The sequence below is a fragment of the Squalius cephalus genome, assembly GCF_949319135.1.
Source record: "Squalius cephalus genome assembly, chromosome: 13".
Taxonomy (NCBI): Eukaryota; Metazoa; Chordata; class Actinopteri; order Cypriniformes; family Leuciscidae; genus Squalius; species Squalius cephalus.
This window is the reverse complement of record NC_137134.1, coordinates 18,317,066-18,343,046: the sequence shown is the minus strand read 5'-3', so window position 1 is coordinate 18,343,046 and position 25,981 is coordinate 18,317,066. Positions and strand designations below refer to the sequence as shown.

The 25,981-nt window shown below is 39.1% G+C and overlaps 1 protein-coding gene across 3 annotated transcripts; it reads right to left on the bottom strand.

Annotated features, from left to right (window-relative positions):
- Positions 1-1,822: 1,822 nt before the first annotated feature.
- On the bottom strand, positions 1,823-24,034 carry tcf3b (transcription factor 3b). 3 transcript variants are annotated; one of them, XM_079889830.1, is made up of 21 exons: positions 23,517-24,034; positions 19,863-19,959; positions 18,667-18,739; positions 15,185-15,246; positions 15,020-15,092; positions 14,753-14,793; positions 14,517-14,649; positions 14,380-14,426; positions 12,017-12,116; positions 11,600-11,724; positions 11,423-11,519; positions 11,087-11,145; positions 10,836-10,914; positions 10,522-10,598; positions 10,137-10,340; positions 7,699-7,810; positions 7,426-7,579; positions 7,120-7,173; positions 5,082-5,320; positions 4,606-4,758; positions 1,823-2,689 (listed from the first exon to the last, which is right to left on the bottom strand). In XM_079889830.1, exons 2-20 carry the CDS (start codon positions 19,935-19,937, stop codon positions 4,613-4,615), a joined length of 1,950 nt encoding a protein of 649 aa, XP_079745956.1. In that variant the 5' UTR covers positions 19,938-19,959; positions 23,517-24,034; the 3' UTR covers positions 1,823-2,689; positions 4,606-4,612. The 3 variants fall into 3 exon arrangements, with proteins under 3 accessions (XP_079745956.1, XP_079745957.1, XP_079745958.1); XM_079889831.1 differs by having other exon boundaries at positions 10,137-10,337; XM_079889832.1 differs by lacking the exon at positions 7,120-7,173 and having other exon boundaries at positions 10,137-10,337.
- Positions 24,035-25,981: the final 1,947 nt, after the last annotated feature.

The following is a 25,981-nucleotide window of genomic DNA, read 5'->3' as shown; positions in this document are numbered from 1 at the left end:
ATTACAATGTTTTCTTTTATTTAACTCATTTGAAGGTATACAAGATCCAAAGCAAGACATTGAAAAAAATGTATAATTCTGTTATTAAAAATGGCACATTTATTGCTACATTACTGTTATATACAGGACAGTTCTCAATATCTACTTTATATATATATTTATAAAAACAAAGACGAAAAATAATAAAGACAAAAACCGGAGGCACTCTGAAGACAACAGCAGTATTGTTCATGTCCCTACTGCAACTGCAAGACACCAGGTTCTGTAAAATTCACACACTTCTTAATTCTGATGGAAATCATGGCAGCAATCTTACTTCGGCGCACGACCATTCATTCAAAATGTTCACTCAATTGGACATTCAAGATGCTTCAGGGATAAAAAAGAAAGTAATTTCAGACAGGAAAATCCATGATGACATGACAACACTCCTCCAGCATCTAAAACATTAAGCAGGGGGCAAAAACAAGTCCAGCACTCATATTTTAAAGATACTTTCAAAATGAACATGCATTTGAGATGGTATCAGATGGATAATACAAAAATTACTTGAGAATAACAGTCTAGCGTTTCCAGCCCCCATCTGATGAATCGACCAAGATCCTTCAATTTTCTGGTGTGCTTCACAGATCACAGGACACAAGCGTCTCAAAAGCAAAAACAAAACAAAACAAATTCCAACCTAGTTGAGCCAAAGATGACAGGAAGAGAATCCTAAAATTGCCAAAAAGGTACACACACACACACAGCATAATAATGAGGATGAAAGACTACCATGTTTCTAAATTGCAGATTAAATACTACAACACAGATACTTCCAGAAAGAAACAAAACAAATCCAAAAAGATGGATGAGCCATTTTTGCATTTTGAAATAATAAAACAAATGGTCAAGTTTACAATGAAAGTAAGTTTAGGCACTGACAAGGCATCACTCTCAAAAAATGACAGTCTTGAGAATAAGAAGGCCACAATATATAAATGTTCAAGAACTTTTTATATTTATCAAGAATTAATATTATGTTTCCATTATACTTTAGGACAACCTAAGTTCAGTATCCCCCTTACGGTGAAATGTTATTACTCAGAAATCATATCCATTGTGGACATTTTGACAATTACACAGGTTATAACACCATTTTTTTTTACCTACATACATAATTCAAACCATCAGGGAAGATCATCTCACACACATGACAGAGATCGGGTTGAGACGTACACCTTGAAATGACAATATGATCAACTAAACTCACAGTAAGCCAGTCTGATGGAGACGTGAGATCGTGTACATTTGAATATTACATTCAAACAGGTTACATTATGTGCATTGGCGAGACTGAAATGATGGCGAATGTTGCTTACACACTACACCATTGCCTAAGAACACTTCTAGTGACGTACAGTTCCCTGAAATCAGGAAACCATCACGAGGCCTTAAACCTCAACACGCCTTCAATCATCATTATCAAATCCCTTTATCATGAGCATAGAGCTATTGGGGGGCATCTGGGATAAAATTAAGGGTGGGTCGCCTCGCCCAAACCTTGCGTTTCTGAAAATATACGCAGGGTCTTTTGAAATCGTACGGCGCATCGGAGCGTTCACTTGCGCTATAGACTCTACACTTCAAACTAATATGTTTTTGTTATTTAGAAATCTACAATGTATAGACTAACAAAAATATATATATTTATATATATTCTTACATTTTTTTTTTCCTCAAATCGAAATAACATCCATTACATATGCATGAGGTGGACTTGTGTACACTTTCAGACTTTTGGCAACGATGCGAGCGAGTGATGACTGAACGTATCCTGGTGAAAAAATAAAAGGGCTTACGAAAGGAAAGAGGTGAAAGGTCAACTTGGCAATTTTGTGCTTGGAAATGCAATGGAATCCAAGCATTGTTGTCATTGTAACAAAAGCTCATGTGCCTTTTATGAAGCAGTTTCTTCCGATTGGCTGAACTTGTCAATAGCATCGTGAGAGCTGATGATGCGTGATATTTCCAAAGAGATGAAACAGTCTGGAGAGCTGCGAATGCCCATGTGCTTTTCTCCCTTTCTGGAAGAGCCCTGGCCCACAGAGCAGAGGCCTGCTAGGAAATGCCGTCCTCAAAAGCACCACAGGTTCGCCCCACTTCTCATGGGGTTTGGTTACACAATGCATGTAAGACTGTACCTTTCAGTAGGGAATGACAAACCACATTTAAAAAAAAAAAAAAAAAAGACTTGCTCATATACAAGCAACTCCCAAACTTTTGTTCCACACGAGTAAGCAGTTTGCGTCTTATATAAAACGTAACAATTAGGCACAAATCCATGATTAAATTGACGTTTGTCTCGTCTTTCGATCAAAACTCTCTGCAGTGGAAAAAATGTCAGTTGTGGTCAGAATGTGTCTATTCCTATGATCCATCGTTGTTGGGAAGCAGAAAAATACAAAACGACTTGAGAAAGAGTTCTTCACATTTGTGCTGGTAATTGCGGTCTGGAGTGATCACGGACAAAATCTGCTGTGTCAGTTTTGGCGGGTCGGTTCATGTGTCCAAAATGGTTTGAAGGGTGCATCTCTTTATTTCGTGGATGATATGCTTTCCGAGTCACGATATGCACAGAGAGGATGAGAACGGTGGAAGAGATTCAAGGTCACTTCTTCCAGGAGCCCCAAGAAATTTCACACTGGATCTAAGGAAAGAAAACAGCCATGTTGAGGGATTTATATTAAATGTTATCGTTAAATAAAACGTATTTAGTTGAAATAAAGCGGTTATAAAATAAAATATTAGATGAAAAACTTGAAATATTGCATTAGCAGTACTAAAAGGACTAAAACAGATATAAAAATTAAAGCTATATCGAATTAAAGCTATAAAAACACAAAACAATTATGAAAACGGAAACTATAAAAATAATAAATATACTAAATTAAGACTGATTTCTATACCAATAAGTGTATAATTACAAGGGCTGGACAATGAAACTGAAACACCTGGATTTAGACCACAATCATTTATTAGTATGGTGCAGGGTCTCCTTTTGAAGCCAATACAGCAACAGTTCGTCTTGGGAATGACAGGTAGAGGTCCTTCACAGTGGCCAGAGGGATTTTGAGCCATTCTTCTTCCAGATGAGTGGCCAGGTCACTGTGTGTTTGGTTGAGGAAAAACGCTCCTCCAAAACACCCTAAAGTGGCTCAATAATATTCAGATCTGGTGACTCTACAGGTCATGGGAGATGTTCAGCTTCACTTTCATGTTCATCAAACCATACTGTCACTAGTCTTGCTGTGTGTGTGTTAGTGTATTATAATGCTGATACACTGGACTTCCTTCAGGGTACAATGTTTGAACCATTTGGTGTTTCAGAATGGTTTGGTAGTCCTTGGCAGTGGCACGCTGATCAAGCACAGTAGGGGATACCATGATATTGCAGCCCAAACCATCACTAATCCACCCCGTGCTTCACTCTAGGCATGTAACAGTCTGGATGTTAAGCCTCTTTAAGGCTTCTCCACACCAAACTGTAACTCCCACGGATGTGGGAAATACAGTGAAGGTGGACTCAGAGAACAATACATGTTTCACATTGTCCACAGCCCTATATTTGCACTGTTGGCACCAATGAAACTGACATTTGGCATTGGCACTAGTGACCAAAGGTTTGGCTATAGCAGCCCGACCATGAATATTGACACTGTGGAGGTCCCGACGAACAGTTTTGGTGGAAACAGGAGAGTCGAGGTGCGCATTTAATTCTGCATTGAGTTTGGCAGCTGTGGTTTTATGTTTTTTGGATACAATCAAGGTTAGTACCTAGACACAGGCAGCTTCCTCTCGCAATGACAGTTACTCCTGTTGGATGTGGTTCGTCCTTCGTGGTGGTGCCGACATTAGCCTGTATAACATGGCTCTTGATACACCACAAAGACTGGCTGTCTTGGTCACAGATGAGCACCCACAATTGGTCCTCTTTGAAATTGTTCTCCCATTATGTTGTGTGGATTGTAATATTTCATGTACAACTGTGCTATTGCTCTGCTAATTCAACCTTCACACTGTTCTTACTGATGGAATGTAAAATCAGTAAAGATTGGCCACGTATATATAGGCATAAAACCTCCAACAAAATATTGACCAGTGTTTTAGTTTCATTGTCCAACCCATGTATTTTAAATGTCATATGATAAATAACAGATATTCAAATTCTATACCATTGTCTAAATAAATGAAAAAACAAAACACTAAATTGAAATAAATTGTTTTAAATAATACAAGTAAATTTTAGGCATCACATTATAATGTACAGTATGAAAAAGATTTTTAAAGATGACGGCAAAGGTAATGAACATGCATAATTAAACATACAATATCGACCGATACATAAAATAAAATAAAGAAAAGAAAATGTCTAATATTGGCAGACAATCGATATAATAGTGATACATCTTGCATGCTTTATTTTTGCCGTCTGAAAAGGTTTTGTAGCCATTGTACACTATTTATGTTCATAATTTAATGGTGGAAATATCTACTAGTGAACAGAAAGTGTTTGCATAACCTGTTACACAAAGTGAGGCCATGTATAAATGGACATTAACGTACCACATGATCACATGTGACTGACAGAGTTGCGTCCATCTCCTCCAAGGCCTTGATGTGGTCCGGACAGCTGCATTTGAGTGTCTCCAACCACCCCGGACACTTTCTCCTCTTCACGTCGCTTCAGACAAGCTGCTTTGGGGTTCAGGTTGCGTTCTGGATGAAAATGAATGTAAAAATGCAAAATGAACAGCAGTTGATTCACTTAAGTATTCAATTTTAGAAAAGTATAGGTGTCCATGTAACAAAGCATTTCATTGATAAAATAAGTCTTCTTTTAAATGTAATACCTTTTAAAATGAATTTTCTGTTGACGTATACAAGGCCAAGTGGACAAATCAGTTTGATCAAAGCCTACCATATTTCACAATCTAGTCCCAGCTTATAATTTCCCCATGAATATTCAGAATAACATTATACAAGTAAATGCTGTTGTGTTTAGATACAGAAAAATCAATAATAAGGATGAAAACACATACCACGGACTTGTTGCTCCAAGTTTAGTATCACGTTGACGGCCTGGTGCAGGATGAGCAGTTTGGTCTGGGGTTTATCGTTGGTCAGGTGCAGCTGGCACATGCGGCCCAGCTCTTTGAAGGCCTCGTTAATGTCACGCACGCGCAGTCGCTCTCGTGCGTTGTTGGCCACTCGTCGCTCCTTCTCCCTCTCGACCTTCAACTCTGGCGGCAAATCCTCGTCATCTTCTTCATTGTCTAGACTGCGGAGAGACAATGACATTACATTTAAGGTTTTTTTTTTATTAAGAAAAAATTGCTTTAAATACAAAAACAAATTTAAAAAATAAACTCTAATAATAAAAAAAGATAAATAATGCGTTTAAAAAAAAATGGGTGCCTGCTCAAGCATATAAGATGTAAAGTTGTAAACCATTATAAATATCTTAAAGCTGTACCAGTAAAATGTTAGGTCACACCTGACAAATGTTTTCTTGCGATAAATACCTTTTGATCTAAAGGCTTATGCATACATGAAATTAGTTTAGTAGAAATATTTTTTGTCTATATGCACCACTGTTGAAATGTTTGGGGTCGGTAAGATTTTTTTTTTATGTATTTGAGAGAAGTTTCTTATGCTCACCAAGGCCACATATGATAAAAACTACAGAAAAAAACAGTAATATTGTAAAATATTATTACAATTTAAAATAACTTATTTAATTTCATTTCATTTGATGGCAAAGCAGAATTTTCAGCACCATAACTCCAGTCATCAGTGTCACATGATCCTTCAGAAATCATTCTAATATGATGATTTGCTGCTCAAGAAACATTTCTTATTATTATTATCAATGTTGAAAACAGGTGTACTGTTATTTATTTTTTATGTGAAAACTGATAGTTCGAAAGAAATGTATTTGGGGTAACACTTTATTTTACAGTGTCCTTGTTACATATGTTACATGTACTTACCATAGAAATAACAGTAAATTATGCATAAATACATGCAACTAACCCTCAACCAAATCCTAATCCTACCATAACCCTATAGTAAGTACATGTAGTTGCTTAATATTACTCAGTACTTAAATATATAATTACACTGTAACAATGACAGTGTCACCGTATTTGGAATAAAAACTTTTTTAAAAGATCTAAAAGAAAAAAAAGAAAAAAATACTGACCCCAAACCTACATTGAATACATTTCTTTACAAAATTACCTGTATTTTTAGTTGGACCAGATAGTGAAGAAAAGCAGCATACATGCAAACTCCCAGCATGCACCTCACGTCATAATTTTTATATTTAAATTTGTGTTATTTCATGGTTTTGCTGACTTTATCATTTTCACTATTTCATGATGATGATAATGTTCTTAGTTCCATATATGTGGCATATTGTAAGGACTTTTATTCTGAAACGTATAATATCAAGTTTGCTGCTGGTTGTGGTTTACTTTCACTTTCACTGCCACTTGCTCCGCCATTTTCTTCAGGTGTTAATAAAGTCCACGTTTAATACCTCGTGGCCTACCACAGCTGTAGAATATTCAGTCCAAACTGAACGATGCCAGTGGATGTGAACATTCAAACCAGTTATAAAGAGTTGAACAGTTCCCTCTCTCCTGTCATGCTTCTTATCGTCGTAGGATGAGCATTCACCTACCTTTATTCAATATACAGTCGGTTACAGATAAAGAATAAAAATGTCCAAACTTTTTACTGGTAGTATATAATCACTAACCCCTTTTAGATCAAGAGATGAATGTTGAATTAAAAGATTTATATAAAAAAGAGCTTTGTCTGCTGATTTAGCAGTGCTCTGCACATTCAAAGACCTACGATTCTAGTTCATACTCATGAAAACGTCATATAGGAGAGAGTCCCACCTGTGTCAAAATCATCTTAAAGTGTTTCAATGGCTTTAAAAGCCAATAGAAGCATAATGTATATTCATTTTGTACACAATATCATTCAGACATTTAATGTTTAAAAGCGATCAAGTGTGCATCCGGAGTCTTTCACAAACATGCACTCTATGGTGGGAGATAGACTTACTCGTCTCCCTGGTCTGATAAACTTGAAAGGACTTGATGGGCAAACACCTCCTTTCTGAAAACAATGTGAGAGTTTGGGAAATGGGGGAGGGGAGAACACTATAAAACATGGTACTTTGTGTCTTGGGGATGCCCAAACACTTTGAAGTCAGGCCTGGCCCAATGTGAAGACAGACAAATATTTAGACATTTGTTGTAGTAGATCATATTAAGACAATGCAGACTTGCTTCAAACCATCATGTGCCAGAGCGTTTTCGGTTCTGAAAACATTCAGCCATTTTTATGTATTATGGGGCGAAACTGTACCTTGGTCTGGTGCGAGACTGTTTGCTTTCCTTCTTCTCTTCTTCAGACTTATCGGCCACAGAAGAGTTCTCGTCATCCTCCTTGTCCTCATTCTTAACGTCGGATTTGTTTGACGAATGCGTGGAGTGGGCCAAGCCTCCGGGCAAACTCGAATCTAGAGACAGAAAACCCGTCAAATGCATCACGCTGAAACTAACTGGCAACTTTCAGCGTTTGCATCTGTTGTTTACATGTTGGGTTGGTTCAGAAAGAGAAATTGAAACTGCTGCTCACTGTTAAAACCCTCCGGTGCTCCTCCAGGCTGTGGGGTGCCTGAAGCATGAGCTGGCTGCAACAGGGTGCTGCTGGGAGGAAGGCAGGCATGGTCGTCATGATGGCTTCCAGCCTGCAGGCAAGTGCAACAAGGGAGAGTAATTAGCACATATCAATACCCACAGGTGCACTATTATTGTTTTGTGTTACATGATCTAAACTACGGTCCTGTCATTACTGTTTGGGATGCTAATTTGAAACTGTAGCTACTGAGAGTTAAACTAAAGTGAAGGTATTGCGCTTTTGAAAAAGTAACAAAAAGTAGACAATTACATTAAAGTTATGCACACACACACATACACTAAAAACTTAATTTCTCCTGAGTAGCAGCATAAAACTTCAATAAATTTAGTACATCATTTGAAACAAGTAGTAGCACAAAGTTAGCCACTTTACATGGCCGCTCGCTCTAACGTTAATGTTAACCTAGATAAATATTATTAGGCGCATATCCAAGTGTTCGTGCGGAGTGTGAAAGCTAAATTAGTACCGCGCTTACTGCATGCTTAACTTGACATGCATTTCTCACTACTGTGGGACGAATCAGCATAGTCAACTTCATCTCTGCAGCCGACACGGACACAGAAATCGATTAATAATGAATAAATTGTTCATTTTCAGACAGTCTCCTTGCGTTTTTTTTCTCCCAACACGATCATAATCATTACTTTTGCACTGGAGTAAGCTTTATGTGTGCGCTTGAGAGCTTAATTTATATCTTAAATGCTCATTATTATGGTTTAGAATTTCTCTGTAATGTAGAACATTGTTACATTTAACATTCTTTCTGTCCTGAAACTGAAACCATTTTCCAATGCCACTCCAATGCCATATATTTAACTAATTAAATTAATATCATAAACATCCCAGTAGAATGGCTTAAATGAGCGACTACTCGACAGAAAAATGATTTAGTTGACAGCCCTAATATATATATTATAAAGTTTTTAATTGCGATTAATCACACCTTTTTGTGCGATTAATCGCACACTTTTTGTAAAATTAAGCATACACTATTTATCCTGTTTATCCAGCAAAGTAAACCATTTGATTAAAAAAGGTGATTTTCACACTGTTTTTAATGTAAATGTAGGTGTCTTTCCAAAAAAAAGGACACTTTGAGACTCCAAAAGAACACCAAATAACCGAATGCTATATAAGGAGTCCATAAAATTCATAAATGTATGCACAACAAAGCACCCATGAAAAAAAAAACATTATAGGAAAGAAAACTTTTCAGATTTCAGTGTACAGTGCTACAGTTAGCCTTGTTTACATTTGAAACAAGTCCAGTTGCGATACCGATTAGTACCACATGTTTGCGAATCAATTTAGCTGACTCACGCGTGCTTTACTGTACGACTCGTACGTCACCGCAATCGTCTTTACCTTGATTGCAATCCTCATCCATCAAAACTTTACTAGCGAGATGCTGGTTTGCTTTATCCAGCCAAGAAACATAGTTTGCGTATCATCCGGCCATACAGCGTTGGGATGTTTTGACGTTCCGCTCAGTCTGTATTTCACACAGCGCGATGCGTAAGGCTCACGCTCTTCAGAAACAATCACAGAATATGACACACACACTAGAATGAATAATTCACTGAAAACACAACGTGAGTCTCTATTCTCTCTGCCATCTCTGATACAATCAGCCTGGTTTACTTTAGCGCTGTTTTGGACTGATTGTTTGAATGAATTCGCTTACTGGATCATTGGACTGAAAACTTTCCTGGAGTTTAGTGGCTTAAAATGATCTGATCGCAAACAGAGAAGCGAAATCGAGTTAAGGGGTTAAAATAGAAATTTCCGCCTAACGGGTGCTTGCGCCATTGTAGATGCTCTGTGTGATAAACTCACGACTCCCAAGATCATCTAACTGCGTGATGTAAATTAAGTAAATAACGCAATTTCGCATGCTTCATTAATCTATTTGCGTAAAATTATTGTAACGCGTTAAGGATTTTGAATGAATCACATTCGTTTAACATTGACAGCCCTAGTATACACACACACACACACACTTGTTCTAAAAACTAATATTATAATATTTGACATTAATATGAATTATTAACATATATTATGTATTAAATAATATTAAGGTAACACTTTATTTTAGTGTCCTTATCACGTTATATGTACTTACTATAGAAACAACAGTAAATTATGCATAATTACAAGCAACAGTCCCTAAACCAAACCATATAATGAGTACATGTTAATTAATATTACTAATTGCTTTTGTGTAATTACACTGTAACAAGGTCACCTTAAAATAAATTGTAAGCAATACTTATAATGAATACTGCATCCAAATAAACCAATTCATTAAAAAGATGATTCCACAGATGCCATTTTGTGTTATTCATTGAATCATACTACTATGTCTCCACACTAACCATGGCAGGGTGTCTGTTACTTAGGGGCAGTCCTGGGTTGGAATAGGTCTGAGAGAGACCCCCCATGGATCCACTGGATGTGGAGACGGCACCCAGTAGGCCATGCATGTCGGCGTGGGCTCCAGGAATTCCCGGGGCCTGACCCACCGCATGACTTCGGAGCACGTGAATGGCCTCCTCCAGTCGGTCTTCCATTTTGTTCTGCTGTGGAGAAATATTATTGATATTTACCAAAAAGAATACATGAAATTTTATATCATAAGGTATTTTAAAAATGGAGAAATAGATAACTAAAATTTTAAATATATAAATAATAGTATTTAATAATAATGCCCAATCAAAAAGCGACACTTGAGCCATTGAAAAGCGATCTTTTTAAACTTACCAGTGCATGTAGTCCAGCCTCATAGTTAGGAGACAGAGCAGTCTGGCCAGAAGCTCTCGACCACTGTGCTGCACCTGCTGAGAAGACCATGATACAAAGCCTTAGTGTGGAACATGTGGAATGCCACTGTGACACAAGATGGCGCTCTAGAGCTTCATATTCACATTTACACCTCGGCCTACACAAAGCCCATCAATCTAAAGGGAATGATTTACGATTATTCTGGCTTCTTCTGCATTCACATATTTGTCTTGGTACCTATCAACACAAACAGATCTAATGAACCTTTGACAGAATAAGATAGTGTATCTTACTTGCAATGCCCTGAGGGGAGCCCACAGGAGTGGAAGGAGTGGAGGAGAAGTTGTTGCTGTTGTGGTCCGAAGGGTAGATCTGTCAATCAAAAACACATGGAACATGACTACATTTGAAGCTCTGCACACCTCCAACTATATGGCTAATAATAATAATAATCTGTAATGAAAGGATCATTGAAAGTCTGAATAATCCTTTGACTTCACATGGCCAAATGCTCTTTCATGGTGATTAATGGAAGCTCACTCACCGAAGCAAGAGCTTTTCCGATCTCATCACCTGAGCTGCTTGCGACTGGGCCTCTATTGGCTGTGGGGGAGAATGAAAGAACTTATTAACTTCATTTATTACATCAATGTCCTGTCTCCTCAGTTGATCCATAATTTGCTAATCCGCTAAAAATAACCATTCAAAATCTGAATGAAAGATTGAAGGCCATTTCCTCAATTATAGTTCAAGTTCAGACTAGTCTAAGACCAAAATTGATTTCACAAGAAGAATCAACTTTAAAATCCAATCTGAACTCAATTACAAGCTCATTTCACAACCTAGAGGACATCAAATTAAAATGATGAAGGTAATTTACGCAAAATGCTGTCTGATCCATTCATGGAGGATGAGTGGCTATAGGCTGCGGAGCCCGAATGGAAACCATTGACGTCCGCTCCATGCAAAGGATAGTTCTGTAGAGGCAAACAGAGTGATTGGAGCTTCTGAAATTTAAGACCTTCTCCAAAACCTTCAAAACGTTCAGAAGCCATACCATCCTGTCTTGTGCGTTTATTGCGGAGAAGGAGCCAGGCTGATTGATGTGTGGCGAATTCCCCAGCATAGCCGTGTATCCTGACTGACCTAAGGGTCCAGAGGGGTCCCAGGAGTGTAGGCCCTCTGTGAACACAAAGGCAGATGGGAAGGATCAATACCAGTCAGCACAAGAACCTGTGCAGACATGCGATCATAATCCACAGAAACATTTGTCTTTGTGCATGTTCCTAATTTCAAACAATTCAAACAAACAAAACTACAAGACAATTGCTTAATCATTAATAATCTGTTTGCAACATGTCTGCGTGAACATAATATGTACCAATTAATATTAGCATCACATTAGGGCTTGGGGAGATTGGGTTTTTAGATGTGGCACAGACTTCTGCATAATTGTATTTCCCCATGTACACACCTTGCATGTAAAAAGATCCTGGGTACACAGTGCCAGGTTTGGAGCCCGGGTAGGCAGCACCGTCACGGATATAGTCATCACCAGAGGTGGCAGCATAAACCTGCATTTATAAACAAGGTACATGAAGGACACGAAGACACATGACATTCATATAGTAACAGGGTTCATATGGACGAAAAAACCAAGGCAAAACGCTTTCACATGAATGCGCAACTTGGTATGGAGCCCATGAAGCTGGCAAGCACTTTGTGGTTTTCGGTACAAATGACGTGTACGCGTGTTTCCATAGTGCCCCCTCAGATAAAGTGGCAGGGACAGAGAACAGAGCATGCTGGGAAATGCGCCACGGCCATCTCATGGCACAGTCGGCGCTTCCTCTCGCACTCCCATGAGCCAAAAAAGGAGAGGGAGGGCAGCTACAGGGAGCACAATCACTAAGAGTGAGTCCAAATCAAGCTAAGCACACTGGGTAATGACATCTCCCATAACACTGAAATGGAAAAACCAGGTACTTGTTTTGTTTTTAATAATAATAATTATATAACTAAATTATACTGATATACAATATATATCTTTCATAGGAAGCCTTAAATGGAACTGAATGATGATCGGAAACTCATCTGAATACAGGAGCCTCGAGGCATACGTTCATACAGCGTATTCACCAACAAACACGTTGTAACATGTATGATTAGTATGTTTGTCTGTATGTGCGCATACATGAGCGAGTGTTTGGGAGGGAGGGAGGGGGCGCCGGCGGGCGGGTGGGTCTAGGGCCAGTGGAGAATACAAATCCAGCAAAGCGATATTTCTCTTTTGCCTGTAATTTGATTTAACAGGGAGAAGTGGGATGGGAATGGAGAGATGCACTTCTAATTACAGAGCCATCTGCCTACTCCTGGAGCCCATCCAACTCCACAGGCAGCTGGGCTGAAGAGGGGAGGGGTGAGAACAGTGGGGGGAGAGGTCTTGCTGAAGAAGTGGTAGGAGTGGAGCAAAATAGACTGGTCGATTATGTAGAAACCACATAAAAGAACAAATGAGGGAGGGGGAAAAAACCTGCGAATGGCCCTCTTCTCTGAAGTTCACCAGGAAACACATCCTCACAATGAGTTGTTGATGCACTCGACAAGATCAAGGCAAGCCCAGACAAGTTAAGGATCAATATCCTTTAGTGCTGAGCCAAATTTGGATTTAAACTTAAAATATCTAATGCATGCTAAAAGTAGCAGGTGAGCATTGGCGCAATCATTGGGGTGTTATAATGCTGTGGCGGCACAAGAGGAAGTTATACTGAGCCATAGAGTGGGATTCAGCAGGAGCTAGAACCCTTGCTCATCAGAAGCCATTAATCTGAGCTAAGACAAGCGAGAGAGAGAGAGAGAGAGAGAGAGAGAGAGAGAGAGAGAGAGAGAGAGAGAGAGAGAGAGAGAGAGAGAGAGAGAGAGAGAGAGAGAGAGAGAGAGGGAGGGAGGAAAAAAAAGTGCAACGGGACTCACAACTGGGTCACTTTGGAAGAGGGGGAGGATAAGGTCTAGCATGGGCAAATCTGTAGGATCGTGTTTGGGGAGAGGGTTTAGAGGGCAAAGTGTTGAGCTAATGTGGATTTAGACTATGAAACAACAGTTACGCATCCCATTACTCAAAAGAAGTGATTTGGAAAGGGGTATGGCTACTTGAATGTTTCCTCAAGTTAATATTGACTTGCAATGGCCAAAGGTTCAGAAATATTATGAACCTTAGTCATGGAAGAGGTCTTTTTATTTTGACGCAAATTAAAATACATACCGTCTGTTCAATCAAAAGTCTGTCCACTGGAATGTTTTTGGAAGGATGTTTTGTTGGCTAAATGATTGGCATCAATATAATCTTTTAGGAGGACTCTTACGTCTAACACTCACTGCCGTTTTCTTGTTTGTTCATGCCATATTAAATATGCTTTTGCTCTGAATAAGATCTATGGCAGGGGTGTCCAATCCTACTACTGGAGGGCGACCTCTTTCAGGCATGTATGTTAACACTATTATAGAGCTAAACTCTGTAGGAAGGTGCTCCTCCAGTGACACCCCTTGTCTATAGGCTTTGGGACTAATGTCAAACCATTTCAGATGCCACACCGTTTTAGATGCCACAAATACTGAAGTCAACACTAAAAGTTCCTGTAATGGACACTATATACTTCTTACGTACTTAAGCTCTTATGGTAAGCTTATCAGCCATTGCTAAAGAGCAGAACTTTGCTGACATAACATCGGTGTATTTCCTGATAATTAAAAACATGATATCTTGAAATTGAGATCTTAATAAAAAACTTTATAATGGGAAACATTGGTGAGATAGAATATTTCAGAAAGGTCACTCACTGAAGATGGCAGTCCTGGCGGCTTCCTGATCTTTTTTGGTTGGGGATCTGTGAAAAGATTAAAACAGACATGGTACTCCTTTTCTTTCAATATTGACTGATCCAACACAAGTCTAGAAAGTGATGTATGTTCTTTACCCATGGCTCCATCAGAGGGGCGTCTTCGGGGGTTGTTGGGGTATGAAGGGTAGAATTGTGAGCCTGACTTCAGACCGGATGGGGACATGGCATCTGCAGAAGGCATGGCGATGTCTGAGGGCAAGAACCCCGGCTATAGGGAACAACAGATTGGCGGGTTTGGATCAAAAGAGAGAGGATGATATCAAGGAGGTGAAGCACTTTCAAGAGTTGCTCTTTGACTTGATTCAACTTACCTGGCCCCCAAAGGAAGAGTATGGACCCCTTTCATTCTTACCTACGAGTAAAAAAAAATAGTGGGTGTTGTTAAATACATATGTCCAAAAGTCACAATGATTGGAGGAATCACAAGCCAATTAAGAGTGAATTGACTTCTGAGAGTGAATCCATTTGGTGAGGCCAAAAATTAGCTCATTTACCTTGGGCAACCTCGAGGCAACCCATGGGGCAGTTTCTACAACAGCAGCTTTGAGATCAACCAACCAAACATTGGTAAAACTCACCACTAATCCCTGTGCCAAGGAATGGGGAAGATAGTCCATCATGTTCATTGTAGTGCGAACCCTCTCCATAGCTCTAGACAAGCAAAGACAGAAGCAGGTCAAAACTATAAAACATGCCCCAACAACACCTTTAGACGGCCAACAAGGCATTGGGTTTGCCCGTACCTGGTTAAAAGATGGACTGTTTTGATCTCCGGCAGCCCAAGTACTACTGCGCTCTTCCATACCTACAAAGCAATTGATCACAAGCTGTCAGACCAATTCTCCAATTCTGGCATGCACGAAACCTTCCCATCAAGATCCTTCTTAATTCTCCGTTCATGCAATAAGGCCATTGGACATTTGGCGGCTGGTTCTCGGTGCTTGTCAGACAGTCTCTGGATCTCATCCAAAACCATCACACCACACTAATATCCATGTCATTCAGCAAGCCTCAACATCACTGACCATAAAGGGAGCATTCATTCAGTCACTGGATCTCATTAAGACAAGTTGGGGGGAGGAATATCACGGCAAGCAGAACAAAAACAGGCTGATCAAAGAATTGCGAAATTAGCATCATTGTACAATTGGGAGTGGAGACCCATAGGGACAACACAGGTCTCAGAACAAGGCATACAGGATATGTAGTGTGTGCACAAGTTTCTCCTCATTGCCATCAATATGCTTTATATGTAGAAATATGGATATTCAAAAACATTGCGGAAACGTTTTAAAGTGTACTGGAGCAGAAATTCCTCATAAAGCATTCCCCTCTGCCTCCTGTCTTATGCCTTAATGCAAAGCTCTCCAAAGACACATGGCTTAATTGCATGCTGATTTGCATAATTGTGCATATTAATGCAGTTGGTTTATGAATATTCATATTCTCCTTTTGATTTTTTTTTTAGGTCTAATTAAAAATGTGTGAGAGAAGAGGGGGTCTCAGCCAGAGCGGCCACTGAAGGCTGAGCATGAGTGATGAAGCTAACAAAGCAGAGCAAATAGCGACATCCACGCTGACAGCCGTGATCTATGGAGCCCACGCAGGCAGCATGGGAAATGAAGTGGGCACTGACTGAGTGAGTGAAAGAATCTCCCTGGCAGACTTATGTGGGGAAAAAATGAAGTGGCAGAGATACGGATTCAGATGCAGAAGGACCATATAAGAGGTTTAACATGGCGAATGGCTTTGGATGGCATTTGTCAGTAGGACTGACAATTTGAACGACAATATTAGCAAACTAAACCGGTGCTTTTTCTGTCAGATTTGGTTTTGCATATACAACGTGGCTTTGTGTGAGGATACAATGCAATTTATCTTTTGAGTTATTGGCCACTTATTTGCTGCAAGCATCAAAATGCAATTCTACAAAGACAAATCTGACATTCAGTCAAGCAAGAACTGATTCCATTTCCTGCGTTGAGGAAAGATCATTTCCTTTATACACTCCTTCAAATGCATCAGCTCTACAGCATGCCATTATTCATATTCAGATCACAGCAGATATAAAATGTGAAGTCATAAAGACTTGAGGTGTGTGTGTGTAAATGTGCTTGCATGTTAGGGGTGTAACCGGGGGGAAATGGGCTCTGTCCTGTCCTAACGCTGTCCTCAGTGGGTGACGTGTTGGGCAGCTGTGGAGGTGAGCGAGAGGACGCCTGGTGAAGTCCTCCCATGCAAGAACTCCCGCAAAAAGCAAGGCTATGCCCAAGGAGGGGGGAGGAGATGGCCTAATGCAATTAGCACCCTTCCGAGCACTTTTGTCTCGAGGAACAGATGCACTTCTGAAGGCCACTACTTCCTCTAAACATGTCCTTACTTTGTGGATTTTCAGATTGAATCATAGGGGACAGTCAGAAGTTTAATTACTGGCCAATTTGAAAATCACGGTTTAAAGCTGAAAAGTTATCCAGTCCATGCAAGGAAAAAGGTTTAATTCAAGATCACAGCTTGTTACAACACTTTTTTGGGGATTTTTAAGTAATGTTTTGGGTTGAATAAAAGTCAAGCTCTATCAACAGAATTTGTCACGTTACCACACACAATAAAATATGACTTGTCCAATAGTTCTTTATAAGCCCAAAAAAAAAAAAAAAAAGGACAGGGCAACACAATAAATGTTAAAATACACAGTTCTGAAGACATACGTTTTAACATAAGACTAGTTTGATAAATTGCAAATAATGACCTTGCCTGTGCAAAAATATATACAAAACTTGCAATTCCTGTCATGACCATGTAATGTCAATAAATCCTGGAACTTTTGGACAATTTGTGCAAAAGAAAACCTTTTTACAAAAAGAAGACTCCAAACACACAAATTACATTGGTGATGAATAACTAAAAGTTTATCTGGCTGGAACAGTGGTCTCAACACAAAACTGACAAATTTACAGTTCAAATAATACACTTTAAGGACAAACGTAAGTGATTTAAAAACCTTTAAAATGCTTCTTAATAAAAATCTGAGGATAGAGTCATATTTATTTTCTGTGGTAAACGAGAACATGCCAACAAATTATGCCAAAAGATCTTAAGATTTACTGAACCCTTCCTTTAAGAGTTCAACTGAATACTTCTCAAGAACTGTCCCTTGGACCTTTTTTCTCAATAGTGAATCTGAGAACATGTCATATCCTGTTATACAGAGTTTACAGGGTGAGTTTTATGTTGACTGATGTGGAGACCTTCTAGAAGCATCTCCCAAGTGACAGATTTAAGAGTCGGGGTCACCTCGGTGTCAGGTAGCTCTCGCAATAAAAATCTCAAACTGAGACATTAGCTTGGCCCTGCTATGTAATTGCCACTTTAGGCCACCACAGACCGAGAGTGAAGCTGGTGATCTTTCACGGTGCTTCTTTTGCTGTTTTCATGCGGCCTCCTGCGGGGTGGTGGGAGGTATGAGAGAGCTTTGTTGCAGAGTAGGTCCATTTCCTGTCAGTTGGCAGGGGGAGAAAGTGTTTTCTTGTGTGGGGGGAGGAGTGTTTTACGCGGTGGGGTGGGGGAATCGTTTGGAGACCGTAAGGCCTTTATTTAAGTCTTTGTTCTCAGATTGTTCTTATTCAAGGCTAATGTTTGGAGTGTCGATTGGGAGACAGACAGACAGGCTGGAAAGACTTGAAGAGAAACGCATGGGACGTTCATGCCTTTGACAGCTTGTGAAACAATCTTAACTGGAGCAAAACCAGCCAACAATGGGAGCAAAAATAACATGTAAGAGTGGGGTGTGCAACTGGTTATAAAGAAAAAGACGACAAACATAGAAACGAAGCAAAATACAAACTTTTTAACTGACAATGAGATTTGGGCTGTTAAAATGTTCAGGACTCAATCATTTTTACAAACAGCAATGCAACTAATCAGTCCCTCCTCTTGACCTAACAAAGTTTTTATGATGTTCAAGTTTGTGCAATAGTGCTTCAACAGAACAACCAGTTCAAAGGGATGCAAAAATGCCCCAAGCTTTGACTCTGGATATACTACAGTGTATTCATAAAAGAGGGGATTTAGGAAAACAAGAAGAAGCATGTTCTCTTGCTCTGTTGAGAGAAGTGAGCACTTAGCAACTAGCCCAAACACCTCAACTGCTATAAAAAAAACACCACTTTAAACATTTCTCTCTAAACAAGCAAAAAAAGGCATGCGTTTAGTAGTGAATATTTACCTGAACCACTAAATTGACTGCTAGCAAGTGTGGTTGGTCTGTTCTTCCCATTAGCCACAGGTGGCGCAAACATCTACAACAGATAAATAAGAAACAGAGATCGAGTTTAAGCATAGTAGCATATCAAAGCAAACTCACACAGTAGGCTCCACGCAATGTGACATCAAGATTAGCTAGTTCAAACGTTTAATGCTTAAGGTCACATCACCTTTGCCAGATATAACCCACTAAAATGGATCAATCTGGAAATAAAAAAAAAACTCATAAAGTAGTACAGCTCTTAAAGATGCATCCTTGTCTTAAACTACAAAGAAGTTGTAGGTTTGAAGGTTTCACAGAAAGGGGTGAAGAACACCGGTTTACTTGGATAGATGATGTCTCTGTTTTTGAAGTGCAAAGATAAACCTATAAGCAGCAACAGTGCCAGCCTTGCATGGTGCATGTGAGGGACATTCTGGTGTGGTAGACATTTTTCATGATGTGAAACATCTTTTACACCACAAGAAAGAAGATTCTGAATGCATAATCCGCAAATCCTTCGGTTTTTGCAAAGGTTCAAGGCTGGAAAATTAATGCGATATGAGGGAGTGACTAAACCATCAACAATTTGTAATTAGATGTGAGATCATAATGCATTTGGTCTGGCACGTCTGATTATCAATGTATTGTCTTAATTGATTCACTGCTTCAGTAGATGGCAATTTTCCAATGCAATAAATTAAGCATGGTCGAGCCATCCAATGAATCAAGCGATTAACATTTTTATATTTTCACTATTTTTTAATGCTATTTAGGATGGCATGACCGCCAGGAATAATCAATTTTTAACAACAGGTGAATGGAGAATAATAAATGAAAGGATAAGGAGAAAAAAATGGTGAGATGTTAAAATTAGAGAGGATTGAGTGATGGTTGTTATGCCGAAGACGTTTCAAATGGCAAACCCCACTTCCCAGGAGCCAGTCGGAAGGAGGATTGCACATGATTTAATGATCCATTATCATGTTTATAGCCACAAACAACACTTCCATACATTCAGCATTGCAACGTGAGTTGCGATCAGTCCGAAGAGGAATGAAGAAAAACGGATAACCCCTGACTACAAGGTCAGATTTTGTAGAAGAAAATAAGGATAGATGCAAATCTATAAAGCAGTTTTTGTCCAGATCAACGGCAGACTCCAGTTTCTTCCTTACCGCACTGAAATCCAACAGGTCACTGAGTTCCTTATCTGTTCCCACTGTAGCCATTCTCTGGTGCGCCTCGTTCATACCACTCGGTCTTTAAAGCACCCTGCAGGAGAAAAGCAGAGTAAGAGACAGCTGTGGCGAGCCGTCTAAAGACCAGATGAATGAGAAAGGCAGTAAAGAAGTGCAAGTCAAGTGTCGTCGTATGGAATAGTAGATAGAAGTGGAAGTGTATTGTACTTATAATATACAGATCTCATAAGAGTATATTACCAGCGTTTGCATGTCCCACATTTCTTGTCATGGATTGAAAAATTTACTAAATTTAATTAACTAACTAACTATTGCTTGAGGAGGTTTCACGAAACACCAGTGCCAAGTTATTATATTTGTCTAAGAATTCAATCTTAAATCTAAAACTTGCCTGATAATAAATTTGGCCGAGGACATCCAGTTTGTTTTACACTTGCGTTAAAACGATATGGCTAGAAAAGCATTACAAGAAAAAGTAAAACCATTTTTTGTCAATCCTTCTATATGGGTCCTCAACCAGTTTTGTAATATCAATCACTCTTATTAATATTGTTGTGTTATGCAACATCAGGACAGCAAATGAAATCAGCAATAAATCAGTTTCCATGAAACAATATCTATCAGCACATGGAACATGCAAATCAGTGTTCTTAACTTATTGTACATCACTATCCTGTGTATGATTTATAGTTATCTGGCCAGTAGTTTTGCATAAAAGGAGACCATCAAACAACATTTAAACGACCTCCAACTGGAGTAAAATGTTTTAAAGTTGCTCACATACAATGATAGTCAAATATTGCTAGAAGAGAAACTTTTCTCAGTTAGTTGAAAATTACCCCATGATTTACTCACCCTCAAGCCATCCTAGGTGTATATGACTTTCTTCTTTCTACTTTCTTCTGTATGCTGGAAGCTAGTTATTTTGGTTGATAAAGTAATCAATATGGATATTTTTCTTACTCAAACGCATCGTTTTACTTCAGAGGGCCTTTATTAACCCCCTGGAGCCGTATGGATTACTTTTATCATGGATGGATGTGCTTTTTTGGGCTACAAAATATCATCCTCCATTCACTGTCATTATAAAGCTTGTAAGAGCCAGGACATTTTTTAATATAACTCTGATTGTATTCGTCTGGAAGAAGAAAGTCAAATACACATAGGAAGGCTTGAGGGTGAGAAAATCATGGGGTAATTAAAATTTTTGGGTGAACTATCCCTTTAAGGAGTCCTGTACGCTATTGCATGCCAACAGGTGGTGTGCTTTAGCAGTTCTTGTTAGCCTTTCCCATCAACAGTCTGATTATAACACTATTGCAAGCCAATGGCTAAAATAAAAGTGTTTTTACACCTTGCAAATACATTTTATTCACACTGCTTTCTTGACTCCCAAACAAAAGCAGCTGAATAAAAAAATGTAGCCCCTCAGTAAAAAAGACAATAAAGATATCCAAATCCATGCAAAACGAAACAAAGCCAAATCACACGCAAAAATATATTTCACTCAGTAAACTGGCATTGTTCCATGTAAAATCTGACAAATGTCTCAGAAACTAGCCATGGAGCCGTTTTAACTGCTATGATCAGCCCTGCTGGTTGACGTACGAGGTGAAGGCCATAGTATTATGGTTGGAAATCGAAAACCGGTTCTTTTGAGGCCTATATGAAAAATGGAAACGCATGATTTTAGTTCTCAAGCGTGTAGATCACCATATTCTGACAGTTTTTCCAATTCCTATTATTATTGAATCTACAGCTTGAAATACGCGATCAGACTAGTCCGATTCTTGAACCAACGACTCTACGAGCCGATTCTTTTAAGTGATGCAAAATACAGGGCAACCAGCATGATTCCATTTTCGAACGAACGATTCATATGAACCGGCTCTGTGTCGTGCATCAACAATGCTTATGAATCAGTCGGTGCTGTTGATGAATTAATCTAACTCACTTATGAGTTTTTACTTTCGTTATATCTGATTCGAAATGAACCTGACTTAAATAAGCATAGGCCTAATTACTGACTGGTTGTTCATATGACAACGTGTATACAGGCCTACACATCATAGACCTAAATTAATGAAAGATGTTACCTTTTGTTTGTTTACTATTTGCATTTAGAATTAAGCCCGATTTTAAAGAATTGCATTAATGGTGTCTCTAAAAGTCTGTAAAAGTGTGAACACACCTTTGAAAAAAAGTGTAGCCTATTACAGCCTATATCTATTCCGGTTCTGTTTAGATCTGAAATGTTCACACAATTTGCCAATAGACTGTTGTAAATGCAATAGGTGTAGCATTTTTCCTCAAAATATTATTTCGCCAAAAGCTATAAATTCGTCAAGGAATCGTTGTGAGGAAACTGAAGCAGAATCGTTAAATTCCTTACGATTCCCAGCCCTAACGGTAAAGGTTCCTATCTTGACTCATTCTCTCTCTCTCACACACACACACACACCTACGGTAAAAAAATAAATAAAAAGGTGACACCGAAAACCAGGAAAAACACGCGTTTGGAAGGTATTTCGTGGTTTTAAAATAAAATTGTAGCCTATCTTTAGTCTGCTATCATCACTGCAGCTTACTGGCGGTTAGTCTAGTTGTAAGTGAGCGCAACAGTGTTGCCACCAAGCACCATAGTGTACCAGAACTAAATCCACGTTATTAATAAAAATACCGAAAATATACCACGATAAGGTCTAGCCTATTTAAAAAACAACTCTGAATTATTGAAAGTGGAACTATAGTCACGTCCCTTTCTTTGTGCAAGTAGGGCTAAGCTTACCCAGACATGAACAATGTCAATATTTATTCTCAGTTGTAAACTTATTGTATTCCGATAGCAAACCATTTCAAAAACCGATAGGCCACATCGATCGCACGCACGTAATTTTGATAAGCACGGCATTATTATCAATATTAACCAGGCGTCCGGCCGATAATTCTCAATTATTCATGGTGTTGTGAGATAAACGTACGAGCTTGGCTGGGGATAAAGCTAAAGTTAATAAAAGTACCGCGACAAAATGTCAACTTTTCCTCAAGAGACTCGCGATTTGATGAAGGCGAGTGGGGGTGGGGGCACGAGGAATTTCCTGCCAAAAATATTCAACGAAGTAACCGAATTAACCAAAGGCTTTGTGAAAAGCAAACCTGAATACAACGCACTACAACTAGGTGCTCAAGTTTAGTAGGAAGTGATATATTTTAACAAGTGTAACAAATGTAGCATATGTAACTTTCAGCCATTAGAAATTTGTCAATTAAATTTTCACTGACAGCTCTCGCTCTTAACTAGTCAGTTCAACTCATACGCGCCCCACAAAACTAATCCTTACTTTGATAAAAGGACAAAGGAGTCATTTCTGTTAGGATAGAACTGGGTTAAAGACCACCAGCACAAAACTGGGCAGGACTTCCCACCACCACCACAGCCACTAAGCAAGCAAAAAAAACAAAAAAAAAACTCTGCATCCCCCCACTTCCATAAGCAGACATCCCAAAAACTTGCTAAATTGAACTTCAATAGGCTACGCAATTATGTGCCTTCTCTGATGTAAATGAGAGACTAAAATTATTCAACTTAGTATCCCAGTAAAACACTACAAAATAACCAAAAAGCATTACCTCTGTTTATCAGTTGTATTACATCCAGTTGTAAAAAAGAAGGGTTGAATCTCGCAGGGAAAAAAACATAAAACTTGAAAGAATTTGAAGCACGGCGCATTAAAGGCTGATAGGCGCAACAATGTGTGTTATTCCTCCTTTGACATCCTCCTACAAAACACAAACGTCACAAATACAATGTTGCGGGTCTGTATCCAAACAATCCCGCGCCACGACTTCCTTTATGTTGTTACAATTGAGGTGAATTCATTCTTCTAGTAGACATCTTGACCACCTCCATCCACATTGTGAGCAGCAACAATGTATTCCTCCGCATGGAAAGAGGGGCCTCAAACGCTCGGGTGTCCAGTTTCATGTGCCCAGGGGAGTCAAGAGTTTTTTCGACAAGGTCTACGGATTAAAATGCACGGATGAGTCAGGACGCGCACAATGGTTGTTAATCATTTGTCAGTCAAGGTTTAATAGGTATGCTTTAAGGAAAAATGAATTGATAAAAGGAACTATAATTTCCGGCGGAGGTTGATGGTAGAAAAGTAAGCGGCATTTATACAAGAGCAGCAAGAGATGGAGAGATAAACCCGCATGCTAGTTGCCAATAGAAAGGCGACAGGAAATGATAGGCAGATGGCATGTCCAATAGTTACACGTTTATTCACTCCAGACCCGCCCATTTCATGACGAACGCTGTGTGTTCAGTGAGGCTGACTGAAGGGGCTAAGCACAGCCTGCGTGACATCATTTTATTAGTCTGGTTAACGTGGACGCCCGCGCGTTGTATCACTACTTTGGCTAAAAAAAAATCGTTAAAGCGTATTCATAATCCGGCGCAGAAACTTTATGAATATTACTTTTTAAAAATTTGTTTACCTTGCACATTTTTGTCAGAATAAACGCTAATGGTTCAACCTTCAAAAATACTTATTTGTAGGACTGTTTAAGAGTTTAATATTCTTTAATTTGTATGAAAAATAAAAAAAATTCTCGCTGGGGGCTTAGTAACAACTTGGTAGTTTGTAACTAAATCTGTACTTAATTTGATTACATCATTGCCCGGTTTCACAAAGCTTAAGCCAAGCATTTTTGAGCTGTCTTAACTGAAAGCAACTTGAACTGACATATGTTAATGTTTGTTTTTCAAAGGCACGTTTATAAAAGCTTCCTAATTTACGGCCTACTCCTGGCTCAATCTAAGCTGTCTGTGAAACCAGGCCCATTTGTTTCTTAAGGAACAATATGTAAGATTTGTGGATTACAATTTTTTAAAAAATACTAAAACAATGTTATATATTTTGTTGACTTGTGTGTCACTAATGTTTAAATCCATAGAAATCAGCCATTTTAACCAGTGTAACGGCGTCAGGTTTACTTCCGTAGAAACCATGGAAACACCAAAGACACTTTAATATTGTTTATTAAACAGGTGAGCAACTGTTTAGATAGGTTTGTCAGGTTAGTCCTATTGCTTGAATCTCGTTTTACCGCGATTTTTGTACCATGCCTCAGTATTTTGTGGCTAACATAAGCTGTATTTGTAGTAACAGTAGCCTAATACAGCATTTTCTCCACCATACAATATATTTTAAATTTAACTGCATGCCATTTAGCAACACAAGTCATCCATCTTTTATTAATATGATGCTCTAAAATCGATCTAGCTTGCAATGTGCAACAAGTGTCTCATAACAGCCACCGAGCGAATGCACAGAGTAACGTTAATATAACTTTCAACACACTCAAACATATTTTTAGTTAATAAAACTTTAATACATTAGCTCACAGATGAACATGATTTCTGTCTGAGTCCCGTTGAATTGCTTTCCATTGGCTGTGGAGGTGAAGACGACAACTTCCAAGCAGGCCCGGGGTGGGTAATCGGGAGAATTCCCAGTGGGCCGCTTCACTTTTGGGCCGGTCGAGGATTTATTTTTTATTTTTTTCACATTAGTCACGTTAGTTACATTAGGCTACACACGTTCCGCATTCTGACACCGCAGTGCGCAGCCTCTGCATGGGTTGTACCATGTGAGGGAGTTCTCCCCTCCCCTCCCATAGAGTTGGTTGGGTCCATAGCCCGTCTTTTCCAAAACGTTTTCTCAGGTATAGGCTACCGCGTCACTGCCGGCGCCTACCGATAGCTGGGCCGGCCCTACCGTAACGGTAGCTACGCGTCAGGGAGGATGGATGGAATGGGAGGAAGAGGCCAGGAGGTATGGAAGGTTGTTTCCGCCACAGAATAAAACATTTTAAAAGATAATTGCGACTTTTTATCTCACAATTGCGAGTTGACATCTCGCAATTCTGTCATTATTTCTCAGAATTGCGAGATATAAAGTCAGAATTGCGTGAAATAAAGTAGCAATTGCGTGAAATAAAGTCGCAATTGCATGTTATAAAGTCAGAATTGCAAGTTATAAAGTCAGAATTGTGTGAAATAAAGTCGCAATTGCTTCTTATAAAGTCTAAGT

Coding starts and splice junctions, on each gene's coding strand:
- tcf3b (XM_079889830.1), bottom strand. CDS start 19,937: ATGAACGAGGCGCACCAGAGAATGGCTACAGTGGGAACAGATAAGGAA. Junction 11,725..12,016: donor AGGATCTTTTTACATGCAAG/GTGTGTACATGG, acceptor TTGTGTTCACAG/AGGGCCTACACTCCTGGGAC. Junction 5,321..7,119: donor TTATCAGACCAGGGAGACGA/GTAAGTCTATCT, acceptor GTCTCTCCGCAG/TCTAGACAATGAAGAAGATG.